At 50.2% G+C, this 12853-nt stretch overlaps 1 protein-coding gene across 1 annotated transcript; it reads left to right on the top strand.

Annotated features, from left to right (window-relative positions):
- The first annotated feature begins 3872 nt into the window (after positions 1-3872).
- Positions 3873-12853, top strand: KLC3 (kinesin light chain 3). Its single transcript, XM_063140154.1, has 12 exons — positions 3873-4176; positions 4425-4652; positions 6074-6152; positions 7841-8057; positions 9014-9101; positions 9376-9477; positions 9795-9968; positions 11382-11481; positions 11657-11700; positions 12200-12333; positions 12611-12677; positions 12773-12853. Exons 1-12 carry the CDS (start codon positions 3874-3876, stop codon positions 12845-12847), a joined length of 1611 nt encoding a protein of 536 aa, XP_062996224.1. The 5' UTR covers position 3873; the 3' UTR covers positions 12848-12853.

Genomic DNA, 12853 nt, shown 5'->3' with positions numbered 1-12853 from the left:
GGATCTCTTGGGATCTTGTGCATCTTTTGTGGATGGGAGATGCAGCGTCTTCTGTAGGAAGGCCATTCCGAGGAGTCCCACAGCCCCTGGCTATTCCTCCACATACCTCTAAGGAGGGCAGGTGCTACTCCTCAGGAGGCCAGATTTGTCACCACTCACAAATCGCAGCCACCTTCACACCAGTGAAATGAGAAATAATCGGGTCAGATCAGAGTGCAGGATTCCCAGCTGGCAGATCTCTTTCTTTTAGTGTAAGCACTGCCAGAGGGTGCAGATGTTCATAGAACTTACTCACGTAAGGCCCTACCTAGGACAGTCCTTTGTGACCTGGAGGAGAAAAAAGAGCCGGTGACTTTTATTTACTTTCTAAATGTTTTATTAGCTAATATTATGTAAATAATTGGTTCCTTAATAACAACAGGAGAATAATAATATTATAATAATGGTAAAAACATACAATATTTATATAGATCACATGTAAAATTGTATCCACCTTGTCAATTTCCTCTGCTGATTGGCATGAAGGAGACCTTGACACAGACACAGCGCAAGTGACCAGATGAGTGGTTACTACTGCTTCTAAACCTGCACCAGAAGTGTTCCTTTCAGTTGTGATTCAGTATTTCTGGAGTATGTTGGTTGTTGTGCCTGATGCACACAGAGGCCACACATGGATCATGGTTATGTGTGTACCTCTAGTCTTGGTGAGGCCTGCAGCTGGTCTGAGAGTGGGAAGTTCAAGCGTCCAGCTCCTTGGCATTCTGCAGTGTTGATGGTTTGGGCGTTTGGGCGCCACAAACCAAGTTTCTAGCCCTGAAGGTTGCCAAGATGACAACATGACTGTATCCTGTGCAGTGTCCCAACTGTGGTTGCAACATAGAAATGCCTTCATGTAAAGTGATGGTGCAACCACACTTGGGATACTGTTTACAGTTCTAGTTAGAGAGCTTCGGCTATGGGGTGGTATGTAAATAATAATAATAATAATAATAATAATAATAATAATAATAAATCACTGCACCTGAAAAATGAGATTGTAGAATTGGAAAAGGTGCAGAGAAGAGCAACCAAAATCATCAAGGATTTTGGAGCTAGGCCCTATGAGGAAAGCTTTCAATGTTTAAGGCTCTTTAGCATAGAAAAAAGTTGAGTAAGGAGGGACATGATACAAGTGTATGAAATGATGCATGGTGTGGAGAAAGTGGGCACGCCTTCCTCATAAGGACCCAGTGAGGCCATCCAATGGAGCTGAATGGCAGGCAATTCAGGGCAGGTAAAAGGAAGGGCTTCTTCACACAGTGCAGAGTTGAAGAATGGAATTCACAACCATATGAATTGGGGAGACATGAGGGGAGACATGAGAGCACTCTTCAAATACTTAAAAGGTTGTCACACAGAGGAGGGCCAGGATCTCTTCTCGATCCTCCCAGAGTGCAGGACACAGAATAATGGGCTCAAGTGACAGGAAGCCAGATTCCAGCTGGACATCAGGAAAAACCTCCTGACTGTTAGAGCAGTATGACAATGGAACCAGTTACCCAGGGAGCTTGTGGGGTCTCCCACACTAGAGGCCTTCAAGAGGCAGCTGGACAACCATCTGTCAAGGATGCTATAGGGTGGATTCCTGCATTGAGCAGGGGGTTGGACTTGATGGCCTTGTAGGCCCCTTCCAGCTCTGCTATTCTATGATTCTATGATGTTGTGATATTATCAATATGAATGGCTTTGAAAGGGGATTAGACAAATTCGTGGAGGGTAAGTCTAGCAATGGCTACTATTCCCGATGGCTACATGCCACCTCCAGGCTCTGAGTACTAGTTGCTGGGGAACATGGGTGGGAGGGTGCTCTCGCGCTGATATCCTGCTTGTGGGCTTCCCAATGAGGCATCTGGTTGGCTACTGTGGGAACAGAATGCTGGGCTAGAGAGGACCTGGGGCAGATCAAGTGGGGTCTTCTTAGAACTATGCCAGCCAATTGTGGGTTGCGAGAACGGCACCGTTGCCCTGCGCTGTACAGCCTGAAGGAGGGCTTTCCTCCCATTTCTTCTTGCCTGATTGCTAAGATAATCTTCGGAGCCTCTCTGGGTGTCATGGGAAAAAGCCTTGTCTGTAGTGGCCCCTCTCGGTGGAATGCCCTCCCCAGCGAGATCCGCCTGGCTTCTTCGTGATACGCATTTAAAGTGCCATCCGATGCATGTTTGGGGCACGCTGGGAGTTGCAGGACTTTTTCTTGGTGTCTAAATGTGCGTTCAATCGTGCCACTTGATGCCAGGCTCACAACTTCCTCTTCTGGCAGGCATTTAACCTGCTGGCCTTATTTTCCATTTTACTGCTGTCCTTTTAATATTTTCAGTATCTTAATTTTTTTTATTTTGAAGGTGGGATATACACCTAAGAAACAAATATGCAAGCAGCACCTGGCGCATTGATGAGCCCGAGTGCCGCTGGTGCTAGCAGGGAGGAGCTGGGCCCATCAAGGTCTGTCGTGAGAACAGGGGCTCGCTACGTAAATGAGCTGGCATGCAGTTTCCATGCTGCTAAGCATGCATGCCTTGCGGTATGCGGCTCAGAGCGGGCTTGGCCAACCGACGCGTTGCTGCACGCTTTGCTGGTAGAACTCGTTTTGGAGAGAGTCATGGCGATGATGCGCGGCTCCCAGCCTTCCCAGCCGTGGAGGCAGCAAACTGAGCTGCATCCCGCCCCATCCCTGCGTGTGTCATCAAAGGATAGTGCTAAAGCTTCCCCCGCCTTCCCCCACACACTCCAATTTAGCTCCCACCTGCTTGATGAGATCACCTGGCTGCTGAGGGGGCGGATTCTAATTTCTGTTGCTAAATTCCAAATTTAGAGTCATTTTGTGCCATCCGGTGCTACAGACATTGCAGGCATTTGCCTTCCTCCCCTGAACGTTTCTGAATTTGGTTTGCCTTTTAAGACGGAGCCGGGAAGGCAAACACCTGATGGTTTCCTGCTATGCCTCCCCAAATTTATATCTCTAGATGACGTCCGTGGTTGATTACTGGATCCAGAATAAAAAGAGAGAGGGTGGCTTTGCCTGGGTTTGATAGCCCCGGAAATATGAGGGGTGCCTCTGAGAATGTGCAGAGTGCCTGAGTCGCCCTCGGTTCTGGGGTGAGAGGAAGGGCTTGTTTAAATGGATATTGTTTATACTTTTTTAATATATATTTTTTATTATTTTAAATTTTATATACTTTTTAATGTTCACTGTTTTTAACCTTTGTAAACCGCCCAGAGAGCTTTGGCTATGGAGTGGTATATAAATTAAATCAATCAATCAATCAATATTTATTTATTTATTTATTGACCGCTCCCATAGTCAGGGCTCTCTGGGCGGTTTACAGAAATTCTAAAATTGAGATAAAAACAAGTATACAAAATTTAAAACTCTAAAACACAGAACATACACACATAAAGCATTAAAAACTGTTAAAAAACAACAACACCTAAATATGTGGGTGATTAAGATGTGCCACCATATGCCTGGGCAAAGAGAAAAGTCTTAACCTGGCGCTGGAAAGATAGCAGCATTGGTGCCAGGCGAGACTCGTCAGGGAGATCATTCCATAGTGTGGGGGCCACCACCGTAAAGGCCCTGTCCCTCATTGCCACACTCCAAGCCTCTCGCGGAGTAGGCACCTGGAGGAGGACCTTAGATGTTGAACGTCGTGACCGGGTATATTCACGTCGGGAGAGGCGTTCCATCAGGTATTGTGGTCCCAAGCCATGTAAGGGCTTCCTCCTGGAAGGGTGCCCATCTCCATCCAGGCTCCTCTGCTTCTTTCAGAAGTTAAGCATCGGAAGAGGGGAGGCGCCGCCCTTGGGCCCTGCCCCACGCCCCGAGGTCTCCCCGCCATGTCCGTCATGGTAGAACTTGGCAGCAGTCAGTCAGAGAGGATGACGGCGGAGGACATCGTTGTCCACACACGTCAGGCCATGAAGGGCCTGGAAGCCCTGCGGGGAGAGAACCGGAGCATCCGTCAGCGGCTGCAGGAGGCCTTGCTGAAGGACCGGCAGCTGCTGGGCGAGGGGGAGGAGGCGCTGGTGGCGTCGGAGGCGGAGACCCTGGAATCTCAGGCCCTGGGCCTTCTGGAGGAGAAGCATGATTTGGTCTGCAAGAGCTTGGAGGGGATCGAGCTGGGCATTGCAGAAGCACAGGTACCCAGTGGGAAAGCGACTCTCTTCAGCCGAACGCCCTGCAGCTATTGGCTGCGCTGCTGTGACGTCACGGAACGTTCGTAATCATTCTGACCAGTCAGGGCAGCCTGAGGGTGGTGGTGAAGGGGAAACCCTAGGGCCAGCCGGGCTGGGGTGTTCCTGCTGGCGCTGGGAGGCAGGGCTCACAGACATTCCGGGTTGGAAGCGAACCCTCCCCCGCCCTGTCTTTCCCCCTCTCCGCCCCACAGATGATGATCGCCCTGTCTTCTCACGTCGGGGCTCTGGAGGCCGAGAAGCAGAAGCTGCGGGCCCAGGTGAAACGCCTCTGCCAGGAGAACCTCTGGCTGCGGGATGAGCTGGCCGTGACCCAGCTGCGGCTGCAGCACAGCGAGGAGTGCGTGGCCCAGCTAGAGGAAGAGAAGAAACACCTGGAGTTCCTGAACCAGCTCAAGCAGTACGACCCCAAAGGGGATCAGGTGCGCTCCGGGGGAGCGGGGAGAGGGTTGGAGCGGATACAGTGGGGCAGGACTGGCAGCCCCCCGAGAGGCCATGCCCCCCCCAACCAGGCTTCCCCTCTAATGCCAGCTGTGCCTGGAGCATCTGGGGGTGGGGGTGGGCGAATGCGATTCCTCAGCAGTGCTGAAGAAAGACCACTCTGCCCATGCTCAGAGGTGTCTTTTTCTTGATGTCTTCCACATTGAGTCCAGATATTGAACTCTGATGTCAGGTTACATATCTTAAAAGGGGGACGAGTTTGCAGAACGTACTCTTCTATAATGACAGGAAGAGAGAGAAAGAGAAAGCGCCATCAGGGCGCGTGTGGCTTCATAGTGTACAAGAGAGCAGGTCCTTGCCCCAAGGAGCTTACAATTTAAATTCAACAAAGGGGAAACAAGGGAAAGGGGAGGAAGTACAGATGGGGTAAAATGCAGTTGAAACCTGGGAGTTGATGCAAAGGCCTCCTGGGAAAGGTGTCCAAAAATCCAAATCCAAAGTTATATAAGCAGAATAAATGGGCATGATTTAAATTTGGTCCAGAAATGATGCTGTTAGACCTTTTTCATCCTCAGGTATCAGCATTAGGTCAAACCAATAGTATCATAAGTTATTGACGACTGCAAATTTGAAAATTGCCCCAGACTTGGAGGGGGGGACCACAAAAACAATCACATGTAAAGAGTGGATTAATAAGGTTTGGCAAATAGTTTAATGGCTGAAAATGAGTGAAACAAACAGATTCAAAGATGGGAGGCAGCAAAACCCTGAATTTATGAACAGATGGGGTTGCTTTATTGATTATTGGAAAACCAAATTATAATTTATGCATTAATATGTATGCAGTCTTCATTACCTATTAAGTATCTCACTAGTTTAATTGAAGATATTAATATTAATTTAATATTAAGGTAGTATACTATAAATTATTCACTATATATCTTTAAAGTTTAGAAACGTTAAAAAAATCTGGAAGGAAAGTTTGAGGCTTTAGTTGTAATGGGAAAAATCATGCAACAGATTTGTGCAGCCAACAGTACTTTTCATCTGGATAATTGTATAGTTCAATGGTGTATTTTCATATGTTAATAAAAATCCCTCAGTACAACATTACTTGACATAACGCAAGTCAGTTTGGAGCGATTGATTTCCATGCAATCTTCCCATTCCACTTCTGTTTAACTGGTGGGTGCTGGTATTGTTCTTACGCTATTGAGACGGCAAAGTCGTCCCCCCCAACACACTCACAAATATACACACACACCTTATTTTGATTTTTGGGTATCTGTTTTGCTTATTTCAATTTGTAAAATTAGAAATACTTTAAGAAAAATATAGTTTAAAAATACTGCAACGAAAGGGAGCTTGACCTGCCCTTCTCTGTACGTCTTTCTCCCTGCAGGCAGAGAAGGATGAATCAGAGCAGAGAAAGGACAGCCTCTCTTCACTCTTCCCTAGCGACGACGACGACCAGAGGCAAGGTGAGTTTGTGGGACGGTGGTGATGGAAGGCGTCGTTTTCTTTCCTACCTTCACACCTGGAAATAGTGGGTGCTTGTTGTCTAGTCCCCAGTTTTGTCTCCGCTGTGACTGTCTGACCGTTTGGAAGACACCTGGGTGCAGAAGGTCTTCCTCTTGCAGCCTGAAGCTCGGCTGTGTGGGGAGACTGATGACTCAAATCAGGCACGGGCAAATGCCAGGCTTGTGGGATCAATTCTGTATGTTCCTAGAGGCCTGAGATTCACCAACCAGAGCCAGGTGCAAATTTGGAGCTGGGAAGGAGAGGAGATGGAACCAAATCCAAAATGGTGCCTCAGAAAACAAAGCCAATTACTTGCAGAAGCTTTCCCCAGCTGGATGCCCTCCAGATGTGTTAGACGACAAGTATTTGAGGAGTTGCAGTCCATGGCAGGGCCATGTGAGCCATACTCTGGGATAAGCTTCCATATCGGAATGCCGGCAGTTGTCGTGGATTTTAATAGCCTAATTTGGGTTGGGTGGTGAAAGGCTGCGTTGTTGCTGTTGTTAATTGGAAATGAAAGCAAGGGAGTTGAGGAAACAGGTTAAAAAATGCAATTTTATAAACTAAAATAGAACGTTAAAAATAACATACACAGAGCATTTCACACGTACAATAACACCACAAAACAATCAGACTGCTAGACAGAAAATGCTCAGGAGACGTAATCCCTTTGGCCAGACGCGTTTCGACTCTTGGTCTTCCTCAATGGCCAGTGTGCCAAGCTGATTCGTACCGTGGGCTATTTTTTCCTCGGGACTGACTTAAAAGTTCCAAACAAGAAAGGAGATCAGATGTCACTTCCCACAATATACAGTATGATTCCAAATATTCAAAGGAAGCCCTTTGAATATTTGGTTGTTTAGAATACCTTCTATGGCAGCCTTCCTCAACCTGGGGCGCTCCAGATGTGTTGGACTGCATCTGGGGCATTCTGGGAGATGCAGTCCAACACATCTGGAGCGCCCCAGGTTGAGGAAGGCTGTTCTATGGGCTTCCTTTGAATATTTGGAATCATACTGTATATTGTGGGAAGTGACATCTGATCTCCTTTGTTGTTTGGAACTTTTAAGTCAGTCCCGAGGAAAAAATAGCCCACGGTACGAATCAGCTTGGCACACTGGCCATTGAGGAAGACCAAGAGTCGAAACGCGTCTGGCCAAAGGGATTACGTCTCCTGAGCATTTTCTGTCTAGCAGTCTGATTGTTTTGTGGTGTTATTGCACGTGTAAAATGCTCTGTGTATGTTATTTTTAACGTTCTATTTTAGTTTATAAAATTGCATTTTTAACCTCTTTCCTTAACTTCCTTGGTTTCGTTTATATTGTGTTAGGTGAAGGTGATCACCTCTTTTGTTGCTGTTGTTAATTGGGAGCCCTAAGAGAGGCGCGTGGGGAGCTGCCTTGCACCAAATCGGGCCACTGACCGGCTGCGGTGGCTCTCCCCTCCGGGGTTGGAGGCAGGTGTTTTTCCGGCCCTGTCTTGAGAGGGCGCGGGTTTTGAACCTGGGCCCTTCTGTGTGCAGCACAGCAGGAGCTCCGCCACTGAGCTGCAACCGCCCGGCGACGGTCTCTCTCCCCACCTTCCCTCCCTCCCTCCCTCCTCCAGGGAGCTCCGTTTTTGCCAGCCTGCGCTCCCTTCTCCTCTGCAGGGGGGCAGAGCCCAAGCGCAGCGGCTCAGCAAGGCGGCTACGAGATCCCTGCCCGCCTGCGGACCTTGCACAACCTGGTCATCCAGTATGCCTCCCAGGGGCGCTACGAAGTGGCCGTGCCGCTTTGCAAGCAGGCCCTGGAAGACCTGGAGAAGAGCTCTGGGCACAGCCACCCGGACGTGGCCACGATGCTGAATATCCTAGCTCTGGTCTATAGGTAAGATGGTCACAGGGCAATGAGCGGAAAGCGTCCGGGGATCGCGATAGCGCAGGTCTTGCTTGGGAGTGGGTGGGTAGAGGTAGAACTTTGATCGAAAGCAAGCCCGGAAGTGGCAGAAGTGCCAGAGAGGGTGGGATTCCGCGAGGCGATGACTCCCAGACTCCCAGTGCCGCACGCAAAAGCAATTTGAGCAGGGACCCATCAAGGGTGTTCCTTAGAGCGGTTGCCTACATCCTCTTATTAGATTTACATGTTGAACGTGCAGAACAATTTGCAAGCTTGTTTACACAGGAATACGTGGCACTGAGTTCAGAAGGATTTCCTCCTTGGTAAATGTGTTTAAGGTTGCAGCCTTGGAAGGCGATGCCTCAAAAGGAAAGGGCCAGTGATGGAGGGAGGGGTGGGGTGGGGTGGGGAGCAGATTAAACATGGGTGGGGGAACAAGCAAGAAGAAGTTACACTGAGTTGTACACACTCAGTCCTGGCCCTAGAGCAGCCTCCCTCAACCTGGAGCGCTCCAGATGTGTTGGACTGCACCTCTCAGAATGCCCCAGCCTGCTGGGGCATTCTGGGAGTTGTAGTCCAACACATCTGGAGCGCCCCAAGTTGAGGAAGGCTGCCCTAGAGGATCACTCTGGCATGGATTGTCTTACTTAGAAAGCACTTAACCACGTGCTGCATAGAAGTCACCAGAGGGCCAGGCCTGCTCTCAAGTGTGTGATGTAGAGATTACGGGCACGGGGTTGAGTAGGAGGGACAGAGGGTTAAGGGAAAGCGTTTAAGTGGTTCTCAGGACCCCCTATGCACCCTGAGGCATGTGCCCTTGCATCCTCTGCATCCCTTGGATTGCAGTTGTTCGGGTAGCATTGGGCAGAACCGTGCTGGGTCCCTGCCTCTCGAGACCCCGTGGATGGGGGGGTGCTTTTTACACGCCGTGGCATCTCCTCCGGCAGGGACCAGAACAAGTACAAAGAAGCGACAGAGCTGCTGAACGACGCCCTCGATATCCGGGAGCAGACCCTGGGCGTGGAGCACCCTGCGGTGAGTGCCCGGCCTTTGGGGTGGTGGTGGGGAGTTCCACAGATTCTCTCAGGGCCTCCGGTTCTGTAGGAGGCGTTTGTTTGTGGAGGTTCATGACTGGGAGCTTTTCTGCCATGTGGGGAGGAGTGGGGGGGAGGCTCTCCGAAGGAACCTGCAGCTCCCTTGGAAGGTTCCAGGCGTTCTCCCTGCAGCCAGAGGAGCGCAGTGGGAGTGGGAGGGGAGCACCACTGAAACCCTCCCAGCCCCTCAAAAACCTCCCTGTTCTTTCTGGCAGGTGGCCGCCACGCTCAACAACTTGGCAGTGCTGTACGGCAAACGTGGGAAGTACACGGAGGCCGAGCCTCTGTGCAAGAGAGCGTTAGAGATCCGCGAGAAGGTAACAGGCTCTCGGAGGTAGCAGGAGGGGAGGAGACAGAGGGGAATCGTGCCCCATGGAAAGCTGAAGTCGGTGCCCTTTTACGACGATCCGGTTGGCATTCTGGGCTCCGCTTCTGCGAGTGGCGGGAAAGGCAACAGAGAAGGACATTCTGCTTGGCTCCCTCTCAGCTTTTGAGAGTTCACCCGGGCATAGCTCATGCACTCCTAAGCAGCCTTAAGGGCTAGAAACTTGCCTTGCTTTTTAAAAACGAAGGCCACAATTTGAATGATGCTGAGCGAGCGCTGCAGCTGAGGGCTTTTCCTTTTCTTCTTCAGGTGTTGGGCACAGACCACCCAGATGTGGCCAAGCAGCTGAACAACCTGGCGCTGTTGTGTCAGAACCAGGGCAAGTTTGAGGAGGTGGAGCAGTACTACCAGCGAGCCCTCAGCATCTACCAGGCCCGGTTGGGGCCCGACGACCCCAACGTAGCAAAAACCAAGAACAACCTGGTAAACTTCGTGGGGAAGGGTGGGTGGGTGTTTACTGGAAGACGCTGCTGGGTTCTGCACTGAAAGGCAGCCCAGATCATTTTAAGTTAAAAGATAAAACGAAAGGTAAATGCCCTCGGAGCTGTTCAGCAACTGAGCCACATCTCAGTCACTGGAGTGTTAGACTTTTGGATATTAGACTTTCTTCTTGGCGTTTCCATTTGGATATTGCTGTTAATTACACAGTTGCGGATTAACTTCGTTAATGTATTTTTCATGTATACGAATAGTTTGTTACGAGATTTCTTATATGCAAGCATACACATTATAATACCTGAAATATTCCTAGCATTTGCACAATGGTCATTATTTATTTACATTTTTGAAGTTTATATCCTGCCTCAAGGCAGCTTACAAATGTAGCCAACCATCAATTACAAAGATCAACAAGAAAGCATTAAAAAAACTAACATAACAACAGAAACAAATAACAAACTCCAGCAACACAGAAACAGAATAACACCCAGAAACCATCTCAGCTAGTCTCAAAAGCTGTCTGAAAAGGACAGTTTTGATGCAGCACTTGAAGGCGTACAGGAATGGGCCTGGGCAGAGGTTGCCACAGAGTCAGTGCCAGCACCACAAAGGCCCTGCTCTGATAGACTCAGGAGGGACTGTAGGTCAGTGGCAGAAGCGCTGCTTTGCATACAGGAGGTTCAAACTCAGGGATCTCTAATAGGACTGAGAAAGAATCCCAGCCTGATTCCCGGGAGAGCCCTGCTGGTCCGTGTTGATGATATTGAGCCACGGTCTCACTTGGTATAAAGCAGCTCCCTAACCATTACAACAATGACCCTGTAAGGTAGGCCAGTATTATCACCAAATTGCAAATGAGGCTGAGAGACAGTGAAGGCCACCTAACCGAGTGAGTTCCTCGCGGAGGAATGGTCAAGGTCTCGGTCTTGAATTTTGGAGAAAATCCCACAGAAAAATAAGTAAGGACCAATGGTGTGTGTGAAGTTATGGGATGTGTCAAATGACTTGAGCTCCCTGAGCCAATCGGGGAACATGCAAATCAAGTCTGAAGATGAATGGAAATGTTTTAAGCAATTCTGAAATAAGAGTCTGGATTGTGGCGATTAGCAAACCTTTTCTGGGAGAATATTCAAAATCTCCTAATTATTCAGGGTACCGTTCTAGTCAATCAAGATGTATTATAACCAATTAATCTCACTGATTGATGGATTAAACGTTGTTGTAATGGCAGCAATGCCTAGAATTCCTGGTTGCATTTGCAGCTTCCTGCATTTGTTACTTGATCCGTGACTTCAATTGGGGCAAGGCAGCTGGCTAGACCTCATGGAGGCAAGATGGCGAAGTCAGCAGGTGTGGTGCTGCTGCCCAGCTCACTCTGCCTTCCTTTTCCCTCACCAGGCATCGTCCTACCTGAAACAGGGCAAGTACCAGCAGGCGGAGGAGCTGTACAAGGAGATCCTGTCCTCGCACGACCAGGAGGGGGCCACCAGCAGGGCTGGTAAGGCCCCGCTAGGCACATGGGTTTTTCTTGGGTCTCTTCCAAATATAGCCTGAAGTCTGGGTGGAGACTTTGCCACCAAGGAAGTTTTGGGAGTTCTCTTGCTTCTCGGCAGGTGTGGCCCCTAAATTTATGCCTTACTCCTTTCTCTTTTCCCCCCACCCCCATCTTTCAGATGAGAGCAGAATGGGAGCTGGAAGCAGCGTTCAGTACGGCCAGGTATGTGCCGGCGCCTTCTGGGGAAATGCATTCGCTGTCTCTGTTCCATGTCGTGGGTTCTCCTTCCAGCCTGCTTCTCCCCAACTCTCCAAATATAGGAATGGTTCCACCTTCCCATCCTAGGCAAGGCCTGCGACATCACCTGGCTCTTGTCACAATCACACCTAGAAACACTTTGGGCAGTTCGGGCTTCTTCAGTTCTTTAGAGGGGTCTCTTACTCCGGTTTCTCCTTTCACTTTGCACCGGATCCAGAGTCTGTGGGGATGTCATAAAATTCTCCCCCGCCCCCCTAGCAGACAGCCGTCTTATTGTGGGGTTTTGTGCATTCGGTGCCCAGTCACCTAGCTGAATGCGGCTGTCAGTATTCCCGTTTTTGGGTCAGAACGCTCAAGCTCGCAAAGTTCCCCTGAGCCGTGTGAGAGCTCTCTGCCCCACTCTGTACATGGCCTGCTTGCAGCTTCCCTCCCGCGTGGCCTCAGCCTTCTCTTTCTCTGCCAGGACGCCGCGGGGACCCTGAGACGCAGCAGCTCCTTCTCCCGGTTCCGCGAGTCCATCAAACGGGGCAGCGAGAAGCTGGTCTCCAAACTCAAAGGGGATGGGGTCCGGCGCCCCAACACTCACCCCGGCCCTGGGTAAGTCTGCCACCCGGGGACACCGGAGCCATAAACCTTTGCCGCCTTTCGTTAACCTTTTCAACCAGCCTTCGCCAACCTGGGGCCCTGCCAATGGGTTGGACTACAACTCCCAGCGATGCTGGCTGGGGGATGCTGGCATCTGTAGTCCAACCCATCGGCAGGGCCTCAGGTTGGCGAAGGCTGATTTATATACGTGTCGCCCACCCTTCATCACCACCACCGGCACCACATCCAACGAGGTTCGAAGCTTTACCGGTGTGTTCTCGTTCGACAGGCTGAAGCGAGCCACGTCCCTCAACGTGCTGCACGTGAGTGAGAGAGCGGCGGCCGCATCGCCCACGGTGAGCTTTCGGCACCAGGGGGAGGGGCCTCAGCCCGAGTAGACTTGCAAACCTGCATCAGCAACCTCTCTCTGTCCGTTTCCCCCATGCAGCAGCCTAGCAGGAGCCTGACCGGTGCCCGGACGTTGAGTTCCAGCACGCAAGACCTTATGCACAGCAACACCACCTAGGACGGG

Source organism: Elgaria multicarinata, chromosome 13, assembly GCF_023053635.1.
Source record: "Elgaria multicarinata webbii isolate HBS135686 ecotype San Diego chromosome 13, rElgMul1.1.pri, whole genome shotgun sequence".
Classification (NCBI taxonomy): domain Eukaryota; kingdom Metazoa; phylum Chordata; class Lepidosauria; order Squamata; family Anguidae; genus Elgaria; species Elgaria multicarinata.
This window is presented reverse-complemented; position numbering and strand designations above follow the sequence as displayed.

What these genes read in the sequence shown, in the direction of transcription:
- KLC3 (XM_063140154.1), top strand. Translation starts at nt 3,874, where the DNA reads ATGTCCGTCATGGTAGAACTTGGCAGCAGTCAGTCAGAGAGGATGACG. An exon ending in ATCCTAGCTCTGGTCTATAG is followed by an intron (nt 8,058 to 9,013) that starts GTAAGATGGTCA and finishes CTCCTCCGGCAG; the next exon opens with GGACCAGAACAAGTACAAAG. An exon ending in TGGGCGTGGAGCACCCTGCG is followed by an intron (nt 9,102 to 9,375) that starts GTGAGTGCCCGG and finishes TCTTTCTGGCAG; the next exon opens with GTGGCCGCCACGCTCAACAA.